This window comes from Perca fluviatilis, chromosome 7, assembly GCF_010015445.1.
Source record: "Perca fluviatilis chromosome 7, GENO_Pfluv_1.0, whole genome shotgun sequence".
In the NCBI taxonomy this organism is placed as follows: domain Eukaryota; kingdom Metazoa; phylum Chordata; class Actinopteri; order Perciformes; family Percidae; genus Perca; species Perca fluviatilis.
This window is the reverse complement of record NC_053118.1, coordinates 30,773,032-30,799,542: the sequence shown is the minus strand read 5'-3', so window position 1 is coordinate 30,799,542 and position 26,511 is coordinate 30,773,032. Positions and strand designations below refer to the sequence as shown.

Below are 26,511 nucleotides of genomic sequence, written 5' to 3'. Positions count from 1 at the left end.
ATATCTTCACTGCAATCCACACATTGAATTGATTTTATTCAGGAGCAACAGCTTGTTACTCTTTCTATCTATCCTTCTCTAGCTCTAAGATTGTCATTTGCTAGGCACTTACATGTTACTTCATGGCCCTGCAAGCCTTGTTGCACTTGTGTCAGGTGGAAAGTGGAACAGAAGAGTGTTGAGGCACTTGTTCTTGATGTCTTCTCCTTGATCTACCGTGACTTGCATTGTAACTCATTTGTATCTCGCTTTGGACAAAAGTTACTGCCAAAGACAAAGATGTGTGTGTGTGTGTGTGGTCCTGTTTTTCTCTGCTTTGATAGTTTAATGAGATATAGGCAATAAACTCATCGGGCCACACTGATCACAATGAAGGAATATTCTTTAATTATTCACCAAATACTTTTCTTTAATATTTTATATATTTTTGGACAGCTATCAAATACTATAACATAAGGTAAGCAGATGGTGGCTACACAGACAATTATTGTTTGTAGGTTAACTTCATTGTAGTTTTTTTGTATGTTCTGGAGAGTGTTAATAATATAGAAATGCATAGAGGATGCAATAATGCCAATGGTGTACTTAAAGTGCTCACTTGAGGGATTTTGTCTACGTCCATTACAGTAAAGTCCCTATAGTGAAACATGGATAGTGTGTGCCTCAAGTTTGGAAATGGGGCATTGATTCTTGATATGTCTGTGTTAATGTCTGAGCCACAAAGCACCTGTTGAAGCGAAAGATGAATGGCCAGCTTTCTAAAAAGCTCCAGGCAGCCTGTTTTTTTTCTTTACAGCCCAGTGAGCGATGGAGTAGTGAATGTGATTTACAGGTCTGCTTTAGCACAGTTTTAATTAGCCTCTCCCTGTGTTTCCCTCCATCCTCCAGATGGACCCCGTGCAGAAAGCCGTCCTCCATCACACCCTCGGCCTCCCTCCCACCGTAAAGAGGAAGCACGTCTCCTGCAGCGTTTGTCAGCTGAGGTTCAACTCACAGGTGAGCAAGTTTTCTTCTGAAGTAAAAAAAAGTGAAAGTACTCCTGCCCCCAACCACATTACAAACTCCAAAGAATTAAGTATTTAACCTCACCTGCCCTGATGTTATGTTATCCTTCACATAGTTATCATTAGAATACGAATACTGTCTTTTTAGCCCTGTGGCTTCCATGTCTGTTTGATGGTCCACCACTTTGAGTCCAGTCTAAAATATTTCAAAAACTGTTGAATGAAATTTGTATAGGAATTTGTTGCACCTTTGTTGTTGAATCCTCCTAATTTTGGTGGTTCCCTGACTTTTCCTCTAGCACCATCACAAGCAATGTATCGTCATACAACGGTTCGCATGCTATCTTAAAAAAGTTATGCACTCTTTTTCGTGCCTTATCCTAGGAATCTCCAGCAACACAAGCCATCAGTGCGCCTGTGCAAGCCTTTACAGTGCAGAACATGTTTAGACGGGGTGGTCTCTTTGGAGAAAGTCCTGTGTTAATTGACCCATCCATCCACTCCGACCTCCTCCCTACAATAACTTTGTCACTCTTTACATTATGTCGCCCGACTTCCCCCATGAGACAGCCCTGCATATCCTAGCTCACGATTATTTAGGTTTAATAAAAATTAAATGGTGTTACGTTTCGTGTAAGTATAAACAATGAGTAAGACCAACGGGCCAAAAGATTTTCAAGGTCCCTGAAGTTTATATTATTCAGTGAAATGTCTTGACAAGTAGCAGATGGGTTGGAACACAATTTACTTCCCTTATGAAGTATAACTGTTAATCTTCTGACTTTTCCTCTAGCACCTTCAACAGGTCAGAAATTATATATGGCTATATCTTTGGTTTACGCAAATCTAATGACATTCCCATCAGCCTCAGCTCTACTTTGTGTTTAGTAATACTACTTCAGTACTTTAGTTCTACCACTAGAGCTTCATTCAGTCGTTCAGTGTGTTGTTCTCTGTTTAGCCAGTTTTAAGTTGGTGAAAACAGTCTTTATGTGTGGTTTGTCCAGTCTTTGTAGGTTTCAGCTTGTTTTCAGGTTTTTTCTAAGCTTTAGTCTGAACGGCCCTCTTCCAGCAATTGAGCATTTTAATTTGAATGACGCTGAACAGCATTTGAATAACATTTAAGTCCGACCAATACATTATTAAATGAGGTTAGATGAATCATAGTATTGAAACTAATTTCTAGCAAACATATTACCAAGTTGTGAATGACTTAAACACTTTTGGTACAGCCCAACTGACATTAACAAGCAGTTTAGTTTAGTTTTTATTGCATTAGTGATGGAACTGTAAAATAAGCTTTTGTGCTACATAATGAAACAATACAAGTTTAATGTATGAGGAATATGAATATAAATTAAATAAATGTTGATTCAGAGATTAATATCAACAGATTTGTTCTGTAGCTGAAAGGGACAGAAAATAAGTAAATCACTGAAAGATTTAGCTCCAGTAAAGATGTGAAATACAGTCCATGTATTCGGTCTTCTGTAGGTGTTGGTGTTGAGAGTGAATCAGACAAAAGATTGATGGAAAATCACACATTGTTAGTTGTCATTTTGCTATTACGGTGAGGCTTTGATTTGTCAGATGGACCCAAAGATGTGAGAAGAAAATAATGTCCAAGTGTAAGGGTTTTATAAGCTTTGTGAAGTCTGATCCATCACGGAGACATAATATGGAGGTCCAGAGGAGTCTTATCCATTACACCATCTTTGAACAACGTATAGGCTACAATACATTTAGTCATATAAGAAATAGGACTTTTTGACCTTTTCAACCTCGTCATCTGTATAAATCATCGACGAAATTATCCATGGTGAGATTTCCATCATATTTCAAGAGCCACGGTGAAATTTAACTAGTGTTGCTTTCGTCAACGTAAATTATGACGAAATATCGTTGTCAATGAACCTTTATTACGTGACGGAGACGAGACGCAACGTAAATGTTGGTCATGTGACGATGACTATAATTAAATATATAATGCAATATTGTTGACGAATAAAAACGAGACTAAATGTGGTTTACAAAATAAAAACTATGCTAAAATGTCTCTTCATTTTCATTGACCAAAACGAGATGAGACGAAATGTTATAACAGTTGCCTGCGCAGACGCAGGTGACATTCAAGCCCCACTCGCAGCATTATTTAGAATATGCAGCTGCGGTGAGTTAGCTAGCTAGCGTAAACGACAACAAACAAAATTAAGTCTGACACAGAGAAAGGGACCGATGGCCGGCTCGTTCGTCTTTGGGAGAAAAAGAAGAAACGACATTTGGAAAGAAAGAAATTAAGGTAAGTCAAGACATTAACATAATGTTACTTTCTATTTTAGAAAGATCATGCCAACTCATGAGGCTGTGGTTAATGTGTCTCATTTTAACGTTAGCTTTAAACGTTAGCCACTGGAGCTGAAAACGACTGAGACAAACGTGTGTGACTACCGTGTGCGTGTATATTTGTTTGTGAGAGAGTGTAAAGTGGGTTAACTTGTGTGTGTGTGTGTGTGTGTGTGTGTGTGTGTGTGTGTTGCTAAATTGCTAATACTTTATTCTAGACCAATACATACATTTAAACAAATGGTATTGTCATTAACATGCCTCCCGAGACTACTGCTTAGACTTCTTCTGTTTTTATTATGTAGACTTTTTACTATGGTAAAAATCATAGCAAGGATTTATGCTACTTAATTTACAACAGTTAGATTTTCCAGAGGCTGCATCTGTCCTGACATTGTATCTATTCCTGTGCTAGATTCCAGAAATGGCACCAGTGAAGCAAGTCCAACCCAAGAAGATGGAAAAGCCATCTAGTGCTCAGGATTTCTTTGCCACAAGGAGGTACAACTTGAATGTATTAATTTTTTTCTGGCATTGTCATGTGATGCCATTTTATTTCATTTTATTTAAATGTATGTGTGTGTACTTCTAACATGTTTGGTTGGTAAAATAAATATGTTGTAAATTGGCTAAAAGAAAATTTTGGTTTTGTCTATACTACTAGGTACTAGGGGTGGTACGGTTCACAAAACCCACGGTTCGGTTCGTATCACGGTTTTAGGGTCACGGTTTTCGGTTCTGTACGGTTCTTGTTATTTTTTTCTTTTAATCTTTAACACTCCAGAATATACTTCAGCATATGATATATAGCTAAAATTAGCATATTGAATGCATGTTGCACAAAACATGCACACAGTGGCAGTTCTATATATTGTTTTATTTCATCATAGGTAACATGAAATCCAAAATGTTCCACACACCAGACATACAAACACGCTGGCGCATCCTACAGCTCTGGGCACGCCTCTCCCACTGGACATTTCTGCAGGACTGACGCTGACCTGCAGCGGCACCCCACTCCACTTGAGGAGCGGTTGGCTCGGTGTCTCTCAAAATCTGACGAAAATCTTTTAAACTGACCTTTGTCGATCTGAAATGAAGACAGATTCAGCAACTGCATGGCCTATTTCTCGCTTAAAATGTTTTCAGAAACACGTTTTGGTGAACTATTTTAGTACAATATGAGATCGTATTCTGAACGAGCCGCCATGACCAGAAATTAGGGACCAGCCAGACCCATGTGACGCGATCGTCCAATCAGCTGCCATGTGTTGCGTTTGTCACGCCCATCCCATTCGTCATTTCCAGTAAGTGTTTTAACATAGGTGTATAAAGTGGGCACTACGGCAGTAAGAGGTTAGTGCACATTAACAGTGTACTGACGAACCGTGCGGTACACACATGCTCCGAACCGAGACGAGCGAACCGAGACGAGCGAACCGAGCGGTTCGGGTGTTTTTTCATGAACCGTACCACCCCTACTAGGTACGTATACTATGTTGACTGAGTTAAATAGAATTGCATTACTAAAAAGAGACTAAAATACAATTTTCATTGACTAAAACTAGACTAAATGTCGTCAGTTTTCGTTGACTAAAACTAGACTAAATGTCATCATTTTTTGTCGACTTAAACTAGACGAAAATAGTCATGGATTATTCTGACTAAAATAAGACTAAAATGCTCAGACTTTTAGTTGACTGAAACTTGACTAGACTAAAAAGAGTAGGAACGTGACTAAAACCAATAAAAACTAAAATGACAGCTTGACACAAAGGCTAGACTAAAACTAAAATTAAAAAAGGCTGCCAAAAACAACACTAAATTTAACAAAGTCCTCCTACAGATTTAACCTGATTGACTTCTAAATTGGTCAGTACATCTCCATCTCAATATTGAGTCATAGTCATAGTGCCACCTACTGGCAACAGGAATTTACAGTCACTATACTTTGATGTGTAACTCCTAGCAGATTGAATAGATTCAACTCAAGTGTTCAGGAAAGCCTAAATAGCTTGATGCTGCTGTGTTGTAAAGATTGTGATTTTGTGTTCAAGGGCGTGGCCGTGGTGGCACGGCAAACTTCAATGTTACATCATGAAAGAGGAAGTTGTTGTAACTCAAATGTACATTGTCCAATCTGCCCCAAATCTTTTCATCCATGATGACTGTCCAGGTCTGAAGAAATCTACATGGGTCCAAAGCTTAGGTGTGGAAAATTGGCCCAATAGCGCCCCCTACAAACTTACAAAAAGTAGCTCCTGCAGTTGGTTTCACCTAGATGTATGACATTTGGTAGGCATATACAAATGTCCATACTTACTTACTTACAAAAACGCCTCTTGGAGTCATACCCTTAACCCAACAGGAGGCCATTTTGAAGTTTTTGACCATTTGCAGGCGTTATACTTTACTATACTCCTCCTACAGAAGTAACCCGATTGACTTCAAAATTCGTCAGTACAATTTAGAGGACTCGGCAACACTAAATTGCTAAGCACTTTAGCTGTCGTCCAACGGTGTGGCCCTAGCAAGGTTTCAAATGTCCAACTTTCACCACGAAACAGGCAGTGGTTTGTCCAATCAGGCCCAAATTTAGTATACCTAATTAGAGTCCAGGCCTGACATCTACGCCATCTATGCCAATATTGACTCATAGTCATAGCATCAAAATAGATTACAGAAAAGGAGGTTGTATTACAAACTCTGAGTTTGACACAAAGTATTTTACAGTCATTAGCTCACATGTGCACTTTGCAGTACAATAATGAAATGCATTACATTAATACAAGCTTGCTTAATATAACCTATGGACCAGCAAATGGGTTTCGATTTCCCCCGCACCTAATTTCCATACTGTTTAGAAAGTAATCAAAATATTTAAAAGGAGAACCACTGCTGCTGCTGCATGTTGCTAAATCAGTAGCATCTCTAAATAGCAATGTCATCCTTCCTTCATTAAAGGAGTATTCAGTCTATTTCTAACACTGAATATGTTGACTATTACTTAGGATGAGGTTATTATGTTTTACATGGGACAATCTATCTCGGTCTGTATTTACTGTCCATCAGCTGTCCATTACAGAGATAGACTAAGTTTGCCTGTAAATCAACGGGTAGTGCTGTGTTGAGCTAGGAGGTCACCAATACTGCGAGGGTGTTTTTTCTTTGTATTGAAACACTGCTACAGCAAGAGAGTGTCTTAATTTGCTCCAGCGACAGTTTATCATAAAGTGAAACTGCAGCTCGGACTCAGAGATGATGCAGAGCAGGAAGCCTGTGGTGTTGTGCTAAATACCGATCCAAGCTGCTCTGCTGGGAAGCAGAAAATCTGTTTGTAAACCAGTTATTGACCTGAGGTCATAAAGAGAAAAGAGCTTCTCTGTTTTAAAAAAAAACATAGATGCCGTCATGTTTATGAGTCAAGATCATAAACTGGACTCAATCTGTAATTTGTTGACAGCAAGTAAGTCACCAGATAGTCTGCTCTACTCCCTTCGAAGGAAATGCTTTATTACCTGTTTACATTTGATGCATTTACAGCAACTCTTCATCTTGACTCACGTTTTTTTGTAAACTGGCTTACTTTTCAGACCTGCATTTTTTACAAGCTGCAAATCTAAATGGGATTTCTTTCTGTAAATTCTCTTGAAATAGACATGAAGAAATGTACATGTTGCTTCTCATTTTTGTCTAATTTCCACCATAGGAATTGTCTGAGGATGCCAGGAAGCATTTTAGGAACTTAATAACATTAACTATCTCTACAGGCGAAACCAGAATTCAACTCTTGCCCCCCAAAAAGTCCCTTCTACAGGGGTTCTTCTAATGGAGCTAAGGTTAAAAAGTTAAATACAAATCCACGACCCCTATCGGGTACAGTTGCCTGTTGAGGGTGTTCATATAATATTGGCTTGGTTTGGGATAATGTGAGGGCTGACGGGGTGCCTAATGTAGGGAAACCGCCAGCAGTTCCCGTCAGTGGTAGCACCCTCAGCGAGGCCACAGGGCTCCCATGACATTTTCCCAGCCTGCGCTGTCACCCGAGCTGCCAGCTGGGTTGCCACTCATGCTGGGCCAGATGTACAGAAACTAGAGTGCTTGGAGTTGCCAGATTCACAGTTGATAAACCAACTAGCAGCGTCACAGGCTGATGGCAGAACAGAAGGAAGATGCATCTTTAACTGAGCTGTTTGATAGAGTTGCACCAGCATCAGAGGTTAGGAGTGCTGCTCAGTGTTATTTCCTTTCTTGGGTTGCTTGGTTCGTTGGTTCGTAAATGGGTGCTGCAGGGTTTAAAGTCTCTGGGAGAGCAGATCTTCCAGGTTGATGTCCCTGTTAACCATTGCAGTATACTCCTCCAGAGGTCATCTCTGTGTCCATAAAACATATGAGTGCAAAAAAATGTGTGGCCCTGTTTAAAGCGAGACGTTGCCCGATTAATCAAAAAATGCCATACCTGTCAGGGTACTGTCAAGCCTAAACAGGTTGTTAAACCAGCTCCCTGGTTTCCAATCCCTGTAATGGGACGGACCTTTGAGCACTCAATTGTGGACTGTGTAGGTCCTTTGCCTCAGTCCAAATATGGACACACATATCTGTTGACTGTAATATGTCAAGCTACAAGATATCCTGCTGCCACTTTGCACCATTACAGCTGGCAGTGGTCAAAGTGTTGACTCAGTTCACTATATTTTTCATCCCAAAAGTGCTCCAGTCTGACCAGTGTTAAAGTTTTACATCCCATCTGTTTACTGAAGTGCTTAAACAGTTGCACATTAAGCATAATAAATTGGCAGCATTCCATGCTCAAAGTCAAGGAGCACTTGAGCGCTTTCATCAAACACTGAAGTTCTTGTTGCACACTTACTGTACAGAGCTGTCTGGTGACTGGAAGGATGGGTTGCCCTGGTTGATGTTAGCAGCTCGGGAAGGGGTTCAGGTGTTTAGTGTTTGGACAAGGTGCATGGTCCCTTGCAGTGTTAAAGAATGGTTGTTTCCCTGAGGACCCCCTTCAGAACCTCATGGATTATGTGAATAGTTTCAGATTGAGATTGTATAGGGCAGGTGAAATGGTGAGACAAAAACCTTTGGGTCACGCAGGGAAAGATGAAGAACCGCTATAACCAGCAGGTTAAGGTTCTTCAGTTTACACCAGGCAATCAAGTTCTTTCTCTGCTTCCTCTGGTTAATTCACCTTTCCAGGCCAAGTACAGTGGTCCTTTCTCTGTGGCGCGTCAGGTCACCAGGACTCAATAACCTGATCTGTGCGTAACACAACCACGTGCCAAACAAATCAAAGAACAATATAACAGACTTAGTAAAAATGAAGTCTCTTAATAACTTTGACCGGAAAGAGCCCCCATTTTGTCCTAACCTGACTCTTGGGCCAGGACAAATATGGGAGATGCGCAAGTTTAAAGTAAACAGTAAAGTAATTTATTTAACAAAAATAATTAATTTGCAAAGCATAACAAAGGAACACATAACGTGGGATGTGAATGTCAGTAAGATCAGTAATGTAAGGTTTGCATGTATGACAATGTGGCGTGTGTGCATGTTGTACAAAATAAGCAAACGAGAACCAAGGATAAACTAAAGATGCCACATGACTAGGGAGGGCGTCTGTTACAGAGGGTCTGATTCTTATGTAAGGGTCGTCCACCCTTCCCTCCACCAATCACAGGGGCTTGGCATTCACCCCGGAAAACCCTTCTGTAGGGTTCAGATTACAACCTCACATACTACCGAAATAGGAGCTGAACAGTTAGCAGCAGCTCTGACCAAGTTGGGAACCCACCCATCATTCTTAAAGCAATATATCATGCAAAGAGAGATGAGTACAAACCATTTGTATTAAAGTAAATTAAGTAAATATCTGTAACTGTGTTTTTCTACGACAACATCATCAAGAGGTGCTGCAACTGGATAGTTTAAACAACTGGGGAAACTTTTTTAACCCCCCTCAGGTCCCTTCACTGTGCTTTGCTTTCAGCAAGGTGATCCCTTCTTCACCGAACACGCCTCCAACATGGGTTAACGGTCCCCATATTTAAGGAGTAGCACCCAGTGGTGGAGTCATTCTCATTTGGCTTTTAGATTGACGTTGGAGTTGAACGATGGCGGTTAGCAATGTTATCAAATACCTTCTCTTCACCTTCAACTTATTGTTTTTTGTGGGTGGAATCATTATTCTCAGTTTCTCTATACACATGAAGCACAACAAAGCCGACTACCAGATGACTGATGAACTTCTGCCGGCGCTAAACCTCCTGATATTTATCGGTGCCGTGACTCTGATTTTTGGCTTCCTGGGCTGCTGTGGAGCGTTCCGAGAGAACCGCTGCCTGCTGATCCTGTTCTTCGTGGGCCTGGTTCTAATGCTCTTCATGCTATTAGCCGTGGGAGCGTTGGGAGCCATTACCAGAACTGAAGCTGCCCAGGAGCTGGTAATGGAACACATGGAGAAGCTGCTTCCGCTGAGCGAACAGCCCAAGGAAGTTCAGGAGGAGTTTCAGGATTTGGAAAGGGCCGGGTTCTGTTGTGGTTTCTCTGATGGATATCTTGATTGGGGAAACGCAACAGTGGTGCCCGACTCTTGTAACTGCACAGACACCACCAGGAACTGCATGGTTTTAGATGAGCGTGAGATATACTCGACACCGTGTATGATGTACATTATGACGTGGTTGGACAAAGTATCAGACTCACTCATGGGGATTGCGTTTGGATTTGGCATCTTGATAATTCTTGGCCTTATTTTCTCATTAGTCCTGCTCTGTCAGATTAGGAATGGGTAATGATTATCACAAAGGTTCCCAGGTGTTGGTTGAAGGACAGATCACCATGTTAGTGTTAATTTAATCTTTACTGGGCTTTGCCCTATTGTATATTTTGTAAATGCATTTTTACTGATCTTGCTCATTTATAATAGAAATATGTATCTCAGTACCACCATGCTGTATGAAAAAATGGTGTTGAAAAAGTCAAAATCTAAAAATAGATGTCACAAGTCTTGGAAAATAAACTTGTCAGTGCTCTGAAGGTGGACAAACTAAGTAACAGTGATTGAGTGTTTGAATTCCATCAAACCTATCTTTGACATTTCTGTATTGCAACCTATGGTTACTTATTAGGTTACATATACATCGTAACCAATATATCTGCAATAAGTTTAATCTCAAGAGATATATTGTCCTGGACTCAAAATGTTCCTGGTATCTATGGTCGTATTCATGTGTTAAATAACCAATTACAACATTTACAAAATAAATAAAACATCTAATAATGTCAAAGGAACACATTATAGTGACCTGCTTGCTGAAACCCATTCTCATTGAAATAATGCACCGTTAGCTTTACGATGGTGAAACAAGAGAAGTGATTGAGTCAAGTACAAATGTGCTTTTCTCAGTTGTTGAATGGTTTCATGTCTGAAATAATGTGCTGTTAATGTGAAAGCATCTTCTTAGCATGCCACATTGGGGTTCAGGGAGGCACCTATAGCATTCTTTGCATTTGTCCTTATAACCCATGCTCATGATAGCTTGCCTGGATCTCTTCTCTTTATCTTTGGTTTCAATATGATGCATCATATGAGCAAAATAGATTACGGAAAAGGAGGTTGTATTACAAACTGAGTTCACCACAAAGTATTTCTGCAGTCATTAGCTCATATGTGTACTCTAAGATACAGTAATGAAATGCATTACATTAATACAAGCTTGTTAAATCTAACCCATGGACCCGCAGATGGGTTTCGATTTCCCCCGCACCTAATTTCCATACGGTTTCGAAAGTAATCAAAATATTTCAAAAGGAAAATCCCTGCTGCTGCAGCATGATGCCAAATCAGTAGCATCTCTAAATATAAATATTCAGGATTATTAGGTATATATGAGGTTATTATATTTTACATGGGGAAATCTATCTTGGTCTATATTTACTGTCCATCAGCTGTTCGTACCAGAGATGGACTATGTTTGCCTGTAAATCACCGGGTAGTGCTGTGTTGAGCTATGCGATCTCCAATACCCTGAGGGTGTTTTTTTCTTTGCATTGAAATAAAGTCTTTTAAATTGCTTCAGCGACAGTTTATCATAAAGTGAAACTGCAGCTCGGACTGAGAGATGATGCAGAGCAGGAAGCCTGTGGTGTTGTGCTAAATACCGATCCAAGCTGCTCTGTTAGGAAACAGGAAATCTGTTTGTAAACCAGTTAATGACCTAATGACATAAAGAGAAAAGAGCTTCTCTGTTTTAAACGATTTTAAGATGTTTCTGCTAGATCTTTACTAGATGCCGTCATGTTTATGAGTCAAGATCATAAACTGGACTCAATCTGTAATTTGTTGACAGCAAGTAAGTCACCAGATAGTCTGCTCTACTCCCTTTGCAGACAACACTTTATTACCTGTTTACATGTGATGCATTTACAGCAACTCTTTTCCTTGACGTATTGTTTTTGCAAATGTAACTCACATGCTACAAATCTAAATGGAATTTTTCTTTTTTTTCTTATATTTTCTTGAAATAGACGTGAAGCAATATACTGTACACGTTGCTTCTCATTTTAATCTAATTTCCACCACAGGAATTTTTCGAGGAGGCCAGGAAGCCTTTTAGGAACTTTATAGCATTACCTATCTCTACAGCAGGAGAGTTCTATTCTTGCTTAGTTCCAGGCTCCCAAAAAAGTCCCTTTTACAGAGATAAAACTTTCTGATGGTCCAGGAGCTATCAGGGCTCACTTATCTCAGTTTCTGTCACACGGTAGGGTTAGGTTCGGGTTAAAACACCCAGGCACAAGGGACACTAAAAGAACCTCCTTAAAAAACCTGGGATGTAGGCAACTTAAGGCCGGGACACACCAGCCAGACGGCCGACCGTCGACAGAAAAGCCAGTCGAGATGATCAGTCGGGTCCCCGAGGTCCAAAAAACTGCCTCTGAGGCGACACCGACTTGAGAAACGTAATACGTCTCCATAGCAGCAGGCAGCGCTACTGTCAGTACCCGATCCGTTCCACCTGCACAATCCGTTCTGCACATGTGCAAGATGACACGTATGCCATGACGTAGGCGCAGATGATAATGCTGCGTTCATTCCATCACCACCTTGGAATAACGGCACCGCTTCCACCTGCACGATCCGTTCTGCGCATGCGCAAGATGTTCACACGCTAGCCTCCAGCTAACGTTAGTTAGCTAATAGCTAATTCGGCGGACCGCTAGGTGATTATAGCGGTAGCTAACGGTTAATACGGAGCCTCCCCCGGGAAGCTAACGTTAGTTTAGCTAACGGTTAATTCGGCGGACCGCTAGGTGATTATAGCGGTCTGCCGTTAGCCTCCACCGGGAAGCTAACGTTAGTTTAGCTAACAGCTAATTCGGCTAACCGCTAGCTGAGACAGCATGTAAACTTTAAAAAACCCTCAAAATAAAACTTGAAAATAAACGTTAACATATATAACAGCTGTTACGTCAGTTCTACTTTACTTGTGCTCATTTAAAATACAATCACTCAATACTTGTCTTTATTGTTATTACTGTAATGTCTTAATTTAGCTGTAGCCTGCTTTTCCCATTAAGTTTGACTTAACGTTATTTTAGACTGAATCTAGCTGCAGAAACAACGTAACCAGTGGGGCGGTGCCTGTTATTTCGAGGTGGCATGAACGCAGCATTATCATCTGCGCCTACGTCATGGCATACGTGTCATCTTGCACATGCGCAGAACGGATTGTGCAGGTGGAACGGATCGGGTACTGACAGCTACTCTGTACTGTTGCACAAGAAATGAAAACCGGCAGCTGATTGGACGAACGCGTCACATGGGTTTGTTTTCTCCGGAAATTCAAAGCCAGACTGTCATGGCGGCTTGTTCAGAATACGATCTCATATTGTACTAAAATAGTTCACTGAAACGTGTTTCTGAAAACATTTTAAGCGAGAAATAGGCCGTGCAGTGGCTGAATCTGTCTTCATTTCAGCTCAACAAAAGGTCAGTTTAAAAGAGTTTCGTCAGATTTTGAGAGACTCTAGTCACCTCATTCCGCTCGCCATTTCCGGGTGAGTCCCGACTGCCCTTCCGCCGACCGAACATGTCAGGTCGGCCCAAATGAAGGCCGACAGCCCCCCAGACTGACGACGGCACGGGACACACCGAACAGACTCGAGTCACTGACCTCGCCAGACTGTCCCACGGCCGATTATCGGCCCTGTGTGTCCCGGCCTTTAAAGGCTCTGGACACCTACACAGGTGTTTTCAGTTATTCTGGCTGATTAGACCTCTGCCCAGGTTGAAGGTGGGCCGGAGTTTAAATGGGATTTTAGTACGTCACAAATGTAATCTACCAATAAGAATGATAACGGTGTCATGTGTCTTGACCTATGAGGACCATGAGTCCTAGGAAGAGGTCTAATCAGCCAGAATAACTGAAACACCTATGTGGGTGTTCAAGGCCTTTAAAAGTTATAAAAGTAAGCAAAAGAGAACCAAGATGAAACTAAAGATACCCAATCAGGAAGGGTTGCCTGTTAGAGAGATACAGAGAATGAGTAGCAGAGCCTACATTTATAATCTTAAGCCGGTTACACACTGCCTGCGTGGCATGAGCGTGGCCTTTCTGTGGCGTGTCAGCTGCGTGGCGGCTGCATGGATTTTTCTATGTCTTTACACACCAGAAACGTGTCTGACGCGGTGCTGCTGCTGCTGCTAGCCTTGTCTGGACACAAGTATGTTTCCCATTGATAAAATCAAATGCCATGTTAAACATAAATATATACTGATTTGATTACAGCAAAGACAACGTCGGCAGTATTGACGGCAAAATAGGCTACAGAATATTTTGTTCGTTATTGACAGGTGCAATATTAGAAAATCAATTTTTTTTTTTATTACATTTATATATCTGCATTTACATCATAACCTAGAGACTTTCAAACATCAACATGTCATTTATTAATATGTATTTGTGTTTAAATGACATATAAACATATTTTCCTATTCTATTTTGCCTGGAAACGCTTCCAACACGCTTGCGTGTAGCGTGAAAAATAGGCGCTGGTTCTATTTCTAGCAGGCACGCGGAAGCTGGGCGCTGCCCCCGCCGCCTTCGAGACGTGCGGTCGTCGAAAAGGTGCCCTATTACGATTATTTTCCAATGAATACAATCTTTGTTTCACCCTCCAAGCCATCCCATTGTTTGAGTTGAGAGAGCATCCGGAGGTGTGTGTGTTGGATAGCTTTAACAACTGGGACAACAACATTTTCAAACCCACTCAGGCCAGTTTTCATTGTGCTCTGCTTTAAACAAGGTGATCCCTCCCCCACTGAACACGCCTCCAACAAGGGTCAAAAGTTCCCCAGTAGCACCCAGTGGTGGAGTCATTCTCATTTGGCTTTTGGATTGACATTGGGGTTGAACAATGACGGTCAGCAAGGTGATCAAATACCTTCTCTTCACCTTCAACTTTTTATTTTTTGTGGGTGGAATCATTATTCTCAGTTTCTCCATACACATCAAGTGCAACAAAGCAGATTACCAGATGACTGATGAACTTCTGCTGGCGCTAAACCTCCTGATATTTATCGGTGCCGTGACTCTGATTTTTGGCTTCCTGGGCTGCTGTGGAGCGTTCCGAGAGAACCGCTGCCTGCTGATCCTGTTCTTCCTGGGCCTGCTCGCAATGTTCCTCATGCTTTTGGCCGTGGGAGCGTTGGGAGCCATATCAAGAACTGAAGCTGCCCAGGAGCTGGCGAGGAAACACATGGAGCAGCTGCTTCCGCTGAGCGAACAGCCCAAGGAAGTTCAGGAGGAGTTTCAGAAGCTGGAAATGTCCGGGTTCTGTTGTGGTTTATCTCAAGGATATCTTGATTGGGGAAACGCAACAGTGGTGCCCTACTCTTGTAACTGCACAGACACCTCCAGGAAGTGCATGGTTTTGGACAAACGTGAGATATACTCGACACCGTGTATAATGCACATTATGACGTGGTTGGACAGAGTATCAGACTCACTCATGGGGATTGCGTTTGGATTTGGCATCTTGATGATTTTGGGCATGGTTTTCTCATTAGTCCTGATCTGTCAGATTAGGAATGGGAAGAACTGCATCTTTTAAAATGATAATTACAAAGGTTCCCAGGTGTTGATTGAAGGACAGATCACCATGTTAGTATTAATTGCATCTTTACTGGGCTTTGCCTTGTTGTATATATTTTTTTAAATGCTTCTACTCTTTTGTACCTGTGGTTTGTATGTTTTGTAGATTAGGGTTAGGGTTAGGTACTTTACTTAGGTACTTCCATTTTTTTGTGTCACTTTTTAGCTGTAGTGGAATGTGTTTAGATTGTGGATTTAATAGCACTCATGGGCTACTGTCAAACATTTACTCTTGGGAAATTAATGCTTAGATTTTAATGTAACTTTATTGAGGCAAAATACAAATATGCTTCACCATCAACCAGGTGCTGGCTGCGGCCTGGTGCCAGAGGCAAGTATGTTTAAAAATGTGTTTATTTCCATTTGGATTAGACATTAGTCATGGCACATTTGACTTACACATCAGTCTAAAGGCATGGCTATCTCCCATGTTACCTGATCCCCCTCCCCCACTGACACTGAGGCTCCCACACCGGGTGTTTTGGTTTAAAACAATGATCACTGGTTCTTTGTTGTGAGTTGGGATCGTTGACTGGGGGGTTAAGTTATCCACAGGAATGTGGATGGGCGGGTAAGTTTTTGCATGTGTGCAGCAGTGATGTGGTAACAAGGAGGAGGACCTCCAAGTAGGAAACCACAAACATCTGCATCACAAAGTTTTTAAATTTACATTCTCTATTGCCCGTTAAGACACTGTCCTTCCATTCTTATGATACTACTGGCTACACCCCTTGGCAAACACCCTGAATCTAGGTCAATCACAGGCTGGTTGTACTACATCACTTATTTTAAAAAAATAGGCATATACATAATTTTGGGGAATATTTTTTGCGAGTCGCAAGTATTTCTCTATAACAGTAAATATTGTGGATTAAATTAAAAAAAAACAATAAAGGAAAGGTATTATTTATTATTAGTTAAAAACTCAAATTTCACTCAAAACTCAGGACACAATTTTATGTTTCGCAGAACAGTTTGTGTTCGGATTGGACCCTATCGTTCATAGTAAGAAGCTGGTTAAGCAAATTTGTTTTCGGTGCCTTTAAAGGAAGGACTAAGCACGATCTACATTTTAGCCAACACTCACATTCAGGTTGACTTACAGCGCCAAAACAGCTAATGGGCGCATGTCTGTTGATGGATACCTGGGGATTTAAACAGTGCCCTTTTGGTTTCCAGACAGCCTCTCTATCCTCAATCCTAGAACAACCCCTCCGACTATGATTTTCCCCCTGTCACAGAGCACCGAGAGGGAAAACAAATGATTCCCCCCCCCCCAGTTTTAATCACGCATGTGTCAGACTTGGAATTCAGGCAATTCTTCCACTTCATTGCTCTAATGAAAGACGAATTATTGGCGTAGTCGCATTAAACACCCATCCATATCACCTGAGTCTCATGACAAAATTAAATAAAAACTTGTGTCTTTGGTACCTGAAGAGTGACGAATGTGGGTTAAAATGAATCGTTTCGTGCCAGAATAAGATGTGCACTCAGTTTGAAAAAGTGATGCCTCACCCAAAAATGGTTTCTGGAATGAAAGGAAAACGTTTAAGGCACCTCAGCAATTTCACAACCTTTGCCAACAAAATGATTGAACTTTGCCTCATTTTTAAAAACCTCTTCACTTGTCTTGGCCAATTTAGGTGACAGCGGCAATAACAAACGCCAAAGGCACATGACCAAGTGTCCTTATTTTACGCAACGGGAGCGAGAATGTGTTGATTTATCTTATATTTGCTGGTTATTTTTTACATTAAAAAACACATGATATTCTTATATGATATGATGCAGTACTAATCTACCCAGTAGTGCACAAGACTAAAATTGGCTAAAAACACAATATAATATACACAATATGATATTCTAAAATATTACACTTTAAAAGGAGCCCTTCTGCATAATGAGTACTTTTACTTTAGATACTTTAAATACACTTCTGTACTTTACTTTAGTTACATTTTGAATTCAGGGCCTTTACTTGTAATGGAGAATTTTTCAACTGTGGTATTTCTATATTTTTCCATACACTGGCTGAAACAATTGATGCTAATTTCTGAATAGGAACTAAAGGAAACAGGGACAATGTTTTACTCATATGGTAATGCTGAGAACTACCTGGAATGTTCTCTTTTTTCCCAGCTGTCTTTAGTGAATGTCCCCACTGTGTCCATGAATAAAGATGCTTACAAATGTCTTCTGGGGATGCGTGGTTGGTGCACTTATTTATTCCAAGAGGCAATTGCATCTCTCCTGATACCACCTTCCTGCCACAGGCAAAGTATGCAGGGATGTGTGCAGAGGTAAACAAGGACAGCTCAAAGTCTTTGCATATGTCCCACTTCTGTGTGCCAGGGTGAATATTTTGTGAAGGTGAATCTTAGTAGTGCCATGTGTTTGGACTTTAAAGCAAACAGCCACTCCGTACATGATGCATCGTGGGTCAAACTAATTTTTCAATCATTGACTTCCAGGTGTTATTGTTATTAATAAAGAAATTAGCTTCATATTAACACTGAATGGTCATTTCATTACCACCCCTTTTATATTGTGAATAGCCATACACAATTGAAATCTCAACAGCTATTGAAGTGCAGGAAACAAGGAAAATTAATTATATAAGGGACAGCTTTTGCAAAGAAATATATAAGAAAATATGTATTTGAGATCAATGCATTCTAAAGCAGCTCGTTGAATTGTACTTAATTATTTTAATTCCAAAATGCTGCATTTACTAATATATAGCTATTTGGGTGAAATAAATAAAAATCTAACCTGAACACCATGTCGATCAAATCACCAAGACTGCCTTTTTTTTCACCTAAAGAACATCGCTCGTCTTCGACCATCACTCTCTTTCTCTGCTGCCGAAACCTTGACCCATGCCTTCATCACATCCAGAATTGACCACTGCAACACCATTCTTTACGGTACACCATCCAAAAGTCCTAAATTAACTTGAGTACATCCAGAACACTGCTGCTTTTCTGCTCACCAATTCTCACTCTCATGATCACGTCACTCCTGTCCTCCAGAACCTCCACTCGCTCCCTGTCCAACAACAGATACAATTCAAAGTCCTTCTTCTCCCTTACAAAGCCCTCCATAACCAGCTCCTCTGAGGCAAACCACCTGTCTCCATCTCCACTTCTCAGGGTCGGACACCAGACCTGGGGAGGCAGAGTCAAAACTCACCTTTTTAGAACTGATTTTAATATTTGAATTATTATTTTTTTTTTATTAACTATTTTCTAAAGTGTCTGAGTGTCGTAAAAAGAGCGGTATAAATAAAATGTATTATTTATTAGGGGCCAAGATGAGTTGACCCTATGGTTTTTGCCAGTATTCTTCTTCTTTTTCTTCTTCTTCTTCTACTTCTTCTTCTTCTTCTTCTTCTTCTTCTTCTTCTTCTTCTTCTTCTTCTTCTTCTTCCTTAGAAATCCATGTTCCCATGCATGAAAACACACCAAACTTTGCACACAAGTCCCGCCAAACTTTATTACTGCAATTTGTGTGCTAATTGATGGTGGAGCTACAACAGCCATTTAAAATTCTAAACTTTATAAATTCATAACAAATTAACCGTACATGCTACAACCTCGCAGCTTACGTCAAACTGTAGCCCCAATAGAGAATAAACTGTACTCTGCATTTACCCACTAGCAATTTGGAAGTCCATCACTCTACCTTTTGCAAAAACTGCAAAACTTATTAAATCTCTCGCCTCCCACATTTTTGTTTTAACTGACACCAAATTATGGGAACTTCATCTCAAGACTGTTCTCCACAAAAATTGTATTCAGATGTTTTATCAAAAATTGAGCCCACAGTGCATTAAAACATTTTACTGCATACAGTAGTGTAAACAAATCCTGGAAATGTTTCCAAATTAAAGCTATAGTGCGTAGTTTCTGTCGCCCCCCATTCTATGCAATGACAACAACACTGTCGCCCCCACCCTTCCTCCCCACAGTTGTCAGTAGCCAAGGAGTACACAGAGGATTAAAAAAACATGATGGACTCTTCAGAAGAGGTAATTATCTTCACTCGAGCTTCGGCGGGGGAAAGTCGCCGGACGACACCATCTTCTGAACATAGCCATACTGCGAGATACAGAGAGAGTTGTGTGGAGCTGATAGTCTTAATTAGCTTTGTAGCAGCTCATTTGGCAATGGCTTGAATGTAACGGACGTTCATTAATATCAAAACGTTACACACTAAAGCTTTAAATCTTTAATGTTCATGGAAAAAATTCCCAACTTTCGAAGAGCACTGTAGATTTAGTGTGCAAAATGTATGGTGCTTCTGCTGACAGAACGCTCATGTATTTGCCATTTTTCTCCTCTTCCTCTTCTCCATTCACCGCTTTTTTCCTTTTCCTCCTTAAAATGCTCGGGCCGACCATCGCTGCGGAGCAGCTATAATAATAATAATAATTATTATTACTTAGAAAACCAGTTACCTGTGTGTATTAATCATTTTGTACGAAAATATTGTATTTCTTTAAATGTTTACACGTTACGCTGGGCTGCAAGACCTATCAACTGTCCCCCGCTAATTGTGTTTAGCGTGCTTCATTGAGTCTGACTGTGTTCTTCTGGCTTTCATATTCCATTTCATCCTGGCTCTGTGTTTAGCTGCTTTCCCAGCGTTAAATTGAGCTTGTTATTTGTTCTCCTCACAGAGCCAGGCCTTGGCCCACTATAAGGGGACCAAACACGCCAAGAAACTAAAAGCCCTGGACGCTCCGAAGAGTAAGCTCAAAGGCTCAGTGGTCACCAAGGAAACCACCAACCAGGAGATCGGCAAAGGCATCAACACCTTGCAGGTCCCCAATGCCACTGACAGGAAAGGTATGTGTTTTTTTTCTTTTTGCTGCACATTCCCCAACACGTTCTATGTTGTTTTCTTTTTGTAGCTGCTGCCCTTCTGTTGAGAATGAATGTTGGACCTAAAAAAAAAAACTTTTTGGCATTTTACATTTGCTGCACACAAAATGCAATCGCTTTAGGAGTTGGATGGACTTATATCAACCCTGTGTTAGCTGGTCTGCCAGTGGCTGGCAGAAATGAGAAAAATGAGGTACGCTTCAACCAAAATGCTTGTCGGATCATCTAAGGCTGCGTTCAGACAAACAAAAGCACTGTATGGAAAAACTCAATCATTTGAATGAAACTGTTTTGTCGATGCAGCAATGAAATGCAGGGATGTTTTCAGTCTGAATGCCACTAAAATGTCTTATTCAACCCACTAACAGCCGAATAAAGGGGATGTAACTTTCATGAAGAGGTAAAAACTCCAGCAACAATTGTGGTATAAAGAACAACTTATTGTCTTGTGGCCTTCATCAGGGTCATCATAAAATGCATTAAAATAACCCCGATGAAGACCACAAGCTGAAACAAAGTTAAAGTTGTTCTTTAAGTGTTGCTGGAGATTTGATCTTGAGAGAGATGCTCTCTTTTTTCATTTCTCAATCAACTACTTATGCGTTTGAGGACAGAGTGTTTCAGAGGGTGTGCCATGATCCCCGTTTGTACAATTCATTGCGTTGACATTCCAAAGACATGCAAAAACCACAGAGTTCTTGGAGAGAGATCAGGGTGGCAGTCAGGGGGGAGGCTATGACAGCAGGCTTTCAGAACAGGTACACTTTTAGATGTAATTGGAAGACATGGTGTACGAACTAGTTAGTTTAAAGCATACTGAATTCTTCAATTTGTTGGCATTTTTAGGAAACGTTGCAACTTATATAACCGTGTGCTCAAAAACTCATGCCTCCATATATTGGATTTGTACTTTTTGTTAGTCCTATTATCCCATTTTTAATTACATTTCTGCTGGTGCACATTGTTGTGTGCTGACTGTGTATAACTAAATATTCATCACGTCGCAGCCAGGTGGCTGTATAAATCCGGTTATCTCGGCCAGGTGTCTGCCAAAAAACATTCCTATTCTCGGTGGAACTCCTTTAAAACATAATGAAAAAGTAAACAAACTCTAACTGCAACTTCCTGCAGCTGACAGGAACCAGATGCAGATTATTTTAAATTATTTTGTCTGCTTTACTTCATATTAGTTCTGTGGAGGATAACGTCATTGGTGGCTGAGGAGCCCTGCTCTCTCCGTCTCCTCCACTGTAATGTCCTTTAAGCCTCCTGTTATTATGTCATGAAATTGGCCCAATGAAAGTCTTCCCCTTTAACTGTAACAATTGAAGTTTTTTAAAGGGATTGGAAACACATTGAGCCGTCACGATCTGGGATTAATTTTACCTCTGCCCATGTCTTCTTCCAATGTTCCACAAGTATTTAAATTAGGAGCACATTTCTGGAGCTCATCGTGCACCATGACCTATTTGTCAAGTCTGACCTATTCATGCTTGAAGCTTAAAGGTTGCTTGAGGTGAAAACATAACCATTAAACAGTGGAGATGCCCTGGTATTCATATCATGTCTCAGACACAATGTTCAGGTGATTTTGGCTCATAAATGCTACACATATTAATAATGTTCCTCTGTTGAGTTCAAAAGTCAGTGAGAAAACACCATTAGCAAGTACTTTAAATTGTAACTTTACACCTGGTAGCATTCTGTCTCACATCCCACAGAGTTCCTAAGCTGCTATACAAACGTCAAACCGTTAAGTGGAGCAATTTGCACTTCAGCAACCCCTGAGCTAAGCCAAGCAGCAGTTGTCAACATTTACCGTAAGAGACCTTTTAGGTGAAGTAATGCACCCTTTGCCTGCCATCTTGGAGGTCTCAAGCAAGAGTGCGTGTGAAATCTTTGGTGCATTTATGAAAGTATAACTTAAAACTGTTTAAATTTAAAACTTGGCCATTTTAAAAAGGAACACATTTTGTTCAATTCTTTGTTAAAACAGTGTATTCACTGTTAACTCTTCTTCATGCATCTTTTTATACCACATTAAGGACTGTGGGGTGTTCATGTTCTTTGGGAACCGTGAGCATCCAATGCCCCTTTCACTCACACACACACACACACACACACACACACACACACACACACACACACACACACACACACACACACACTGTAAACCTAAAATTATCTACACAATACCCGGCAGAGCTGTATGTGACAACGCAAAATCCTCAGACAGATTCAAGGAATGGTGACTCGGTTTTAATGACCAAATTACAAACCGACTATGACTGTGGTGCAATCCGCGTCATGTCCTCCATCCTGCACACTCAACCCATGTGCCACCCCTCGACTAAAGCAAACAAAGTATTTCCATCAAGTCAAAGTGTGTCTCACATGGACACGGATTTCCTGTTGTAGGCTACATGTGTAAAAGGGAAACTTTGGACAATGATCCTGACACCTGATTCGTGGGATATTGTCCAGAGTTCATATGTGAACAAATTTTGTATATAAGATCATAAATTACATAGTTATAATGCTATTGTGGATTTGGGTTTCCAGTGGCTTTAAAGGAACACGCCGACTTATTGGGACTTTAGCTTATTCACCGTATCCCTCAGAGTTAGACAAGTCCATACATATCCTTCTCATCTCCATGCGTGTTGTAACTCTGTCTGACGCCAACAGCGCTAGCTAAGCCTAGCACAGATCCTGGAGGTAACTGGTTCCAACTAGCCTACTTCTCAGAATAAGTGACAAAATAACGCCAACATGTTCCTGTTTACATGTTGTGATTTGTATAGTCACAGGGTGTACATATAACAAGGTCACTATGCTTTTACTATCTAGTAATTGTTGGCTCTATTACTCCAACTCTGAGTGAACTCCAGGCGAACTCTCTGCTCCTCACCACAGGGCTTCAGGTGCTGCTAGCAAATCACTCCGCCCAAGTAGCAGAAGTAGCAGTGCTTCGCTTTTCTGAGAATATAGTTCCCAGTTTGTATACGGTTAGAAGACAGCTGTGTCTCATGTGACCTTGTTATTTGTACACCCTGTGACTATCCAAATAACAACATGTAAAAAACTATAGTAGTTTCAAAGAGCAGAATAAAAAGCAGATTTTTTCATATATTAAAGCTACTTAAAAGGTCAAATTAAGCTTTTGTCTAATTTTGCTGCTTGCATCCATATTGGGTGAACATTGGTATTTGTAGTCTTCTTTATACATAATCCTTCTGAGTAGCCTACTAAACAGTAGTGGTGGGCAGATCGATCTAAATATCGATAATATCGATACCAACTTTGCTATCGATATTGATCAATACCAGTGTAATGAGATTGATACTTTAGTATCAGTTTCTCGCCAGCGGTTTCATCAAAAAGGCAACCTGGCTGTCTGTCTCTTGTGATTTGATGTTGTACCGTCACGTCACTTAGCGGCGGCCAGCAGCACACACACACAAGCAGGACAGAGACGGAGCAGAGAGCAGAGGAATAGGAGTGCTGTGTGGCTATATTTTGAGGCCAAAAATGAAACAACGGCAAGCTGTATAATTTGTAAAAAGGCTGTATGATAAAGTGGTAACACAACAAATTTATACAAGCATATCAAAATTCTGTCCTGGGTTTTAAGTAGAGATGGTCCGATACCGATACCAGTATCGTTATTGGCTCCGATACTGCCTAAAACGCTGGTATCGGTAGGGTTCATGCACCGATCCGATACCACGTAATAAAGCCCTAAAGAAAATCTACGTTAAAGTAGTTTATTTATGCTCTTTTTCCGCAAACTGGAGAATAAAAGAAAGTTCTGGCATTCATTGTTTGTATTTGTTCATGTTTCACAAAGAGTTTAACCTGAGCCAGACAGACAACAAAGATGGAAATCATATCACATCCATACAGGGATAGTAGTATACAGTTGTTAAAACATAATAAAATATATGACACACTGGTATTGGATTGGTTCTCGGTATCGGCCGATACGCAGGTTCAGGTATCGGAATCGGTAAGCAAAAAATGGTATCGGGCCATCTCTAGTTTTAAGTAATTAATAATCCAAAGGTAAAATCACAAAAACACGTCATAAAAATTAATTCAGATTTAGCAATTTGATGACGCATCCACCTTAATTATTAAAAAGCATCTGTATCGGTATCGGCGATGCTGGCCTTGTATTTACTTGGTATCGGATCGATACCAAATATTGCACACCACAACTAAACAGTAAAGATGGGATTCACACAAAAACTTCCTCCCATTGTATCTGCACTGAGATACCCATCTGCAATGGACTACATAGCCCTGACATTAAACACACTTACAGAACATCCACAATTGTAAACACATTATACACAGGCAGTGACATCGAGAGACCTTAAACAACAAGCCTTCAGAACCAAACAGACAGATGGCTATCCATCATTTCAGTGCTCTTTAAAAAACCCACAGCACATTTCTGCACCATCTCACTATCACATCTTCAGTGTGTGTGTGTGTGTGTGTGGGTGGGGGGCGGTTTGTCACGAGTGGCACTGGGTAATGAATATTAATGTGCTCCGATGTCAGAAGAATTAATTGTCGAGGCGGGTAAATGCTGCATTATCTGTAAGGCTGAAGAGTTTGACGGTATATCAGTGGCACCAAACTCACTCTAATGAAAAGCAGAGTTCAGGGAAGAGTAATGGCCGTAGTGGGAGACGACAGAAACAACAGGGAGGGGGAGCTCTGTTTGCTTTTGCAGAGTGGGCTTTCAATGGGTTTGTTTTGCTTCAAAATGACCAGTGAACAACATATATGGTCTGTAATAATATAATTCCAAAGCACATATCCATGCCGGGAAAAATGAAAGGTGCTTGCTTGTTTTTTGTTTCAGAAATACACCTGATGGTGTCATTCAGGATCTGTTTTGTAACCAGAGGTCTAATTACTTCATTATTAGTGAGTATTTATTTGTTGTGGCAGCTGTTATATTATTTTAATACACTGTAAAACATGAAATTGAAAAAATGAAAGTTTTTCTGCTCCCTTAAAAATGTGAGTCAACTGAACTGATTCATTCATAGTCGTCTCACTAATTTTGAAAATGTGAAACTGACTCAGTTAACTTCAATGAACTAAGATATTAAGTTTAATCAACAACTGTTTAGTTTTACTTGATGAATTTAAAAAGTCAGTTCTTCAGTTGTACCAAAGACAAACAGTTTTGGCCACCAAAGTGGAGACTTCCAAAGACAACATGTCAGGCTGCATCCAGTGACCTTGTGAAATTTACTGTGAAATGTATATTACCCAGGAAAGTCTCTAAAGTTGCAAGCAAAAAATACAAACTGTTTGGGTGAAATACTGAAACACAGAAAACTTCTTACACACTATAATGGAAGAAATTCACTGTGAACGAAACTGTTGATTTAGATTTCAAGTCCATCTCCTCAGGGCGGTTTAAGAAGTCGATGTACAAAAAACATAAGTGCATCACAGAGGAATAATGAGTCTGAGTGAAGGCGTGTAATCACAGAATAGATTTAATAAAATGCACCGAGCATCCGCGTTCTTTACTTCAGCGTTTAACTTGTGTGTGTTCTGAGATGGATGGACAGCTGGACACAGCGAGATAGTATAGATTAGTCGGGTGACTCAGCGGCTGCCTGTCAAGTTTGTGTGTGTGTATGTGTGTGTGTATGTATGTGTGTGTGTCCTCCTTACGCCAGCGCCAGAGAGAGTAGAGATAGAGCGAGTAAGGCAAAGAGGGAGAGAGAGAAATGCCCACAGCACAGCCCGCCATCTCTCAGTTCCAGTCCAGTGCCTGAGGAAATGTACCCTGATATTAGCTATTAAAGAGCAGATTGTCAGGGGAGCCATGCCAGCACTGACAGCAGCTGTACAATGGAGCGGGGGCTGCAGGGAGGCAGGAGGCTAGCTAAGGCTTTTTCCCTCCACAGTCTTCTTCCTCAGGTCCCCATCGGCTGCCGGCGCCCTCCGCCACCCTCCCCACCCCACCCTCCTCCACTCAAAAAAAACACCCTTTGTGTCTAAGTCTCAGTAGATGCGCGCTGGGTTGTAAAAAGCGCTTACAGACATAGACAGCAGCAAACCTGATGAGTGTGTGAT

General features: G+C 40.8%; 2 protein-coding genes across 4 annotated transcripts in view; both read left to right on the top strand.

The window, feature by feature from the left end:
• Positions 1-26,511, top strand: part of znf385d (zinc finger protein 385D) — an 87,271-nt gene that overhangs the window by 40,808 nt on the left and 19,952 nt on the right. Inside the window, exons 1-3 of one of the 2 annotated variants that reach the window (XM_039807058.1) lie at positions 3,659-3,848; positions 18,339-18,441; positions 20,196-20,364. In XM_039807058.1, coding sequence (XP_039662992.1) covers positions 18,394-18,441; positions 20,196-20,364 — 217 coding nt within the window. In that variant the 5' untranslated portion in view covers positions 3,659-3,848; positions 18,339-18,393. Of the gene's footprint in view, positions 1-888; positions 997-3,658; positions 3,849-18,338; positions 18,442-20,195; positions 20,365-26,511 lie in introns of those variants that run through there. The other variant, XM_039807057.1, reaches the window with a different exon arrangement.
• Positions 4,782-10,695, top strand: LOC120563053 (tetraspanin-8-like). Of its 2 annotated transcripts, XM_039807060.1 has the most exons (2): positions 4,782-4,832; positions 9,566-10,695. In XM_039807060.1, exon 2 carries the CDS (start codon positions 9,587-9,589, stop codon positions 10,145-10,147), a length of 561 nt encoding a protein of 186 aa, XP_039662994.1. In that variant the 5' UTR covers positions 4,782-4,832; positions 9,566-9,586; the 3' UTR covers positions 10,148-10,695. The 2 variants fall into 2 exon arrangements, with proteins under 2 accessions (XP_039662994.1, XP_039662993.1); XM_039807059.1 differs by lacking the exon at positions 4,782-4,832 and having other exon boundaries at positions 9,436-10,695.

Excerpts from the sequence above, each read along its gene's own strand:
- LOC120563053 (XM_039807059.1), top strand. The coding sequence starts at position 9,467 with ATGGCGGTTAGCAATGTTATCAAATACCTTCTCTTCACCTTCAACTTA.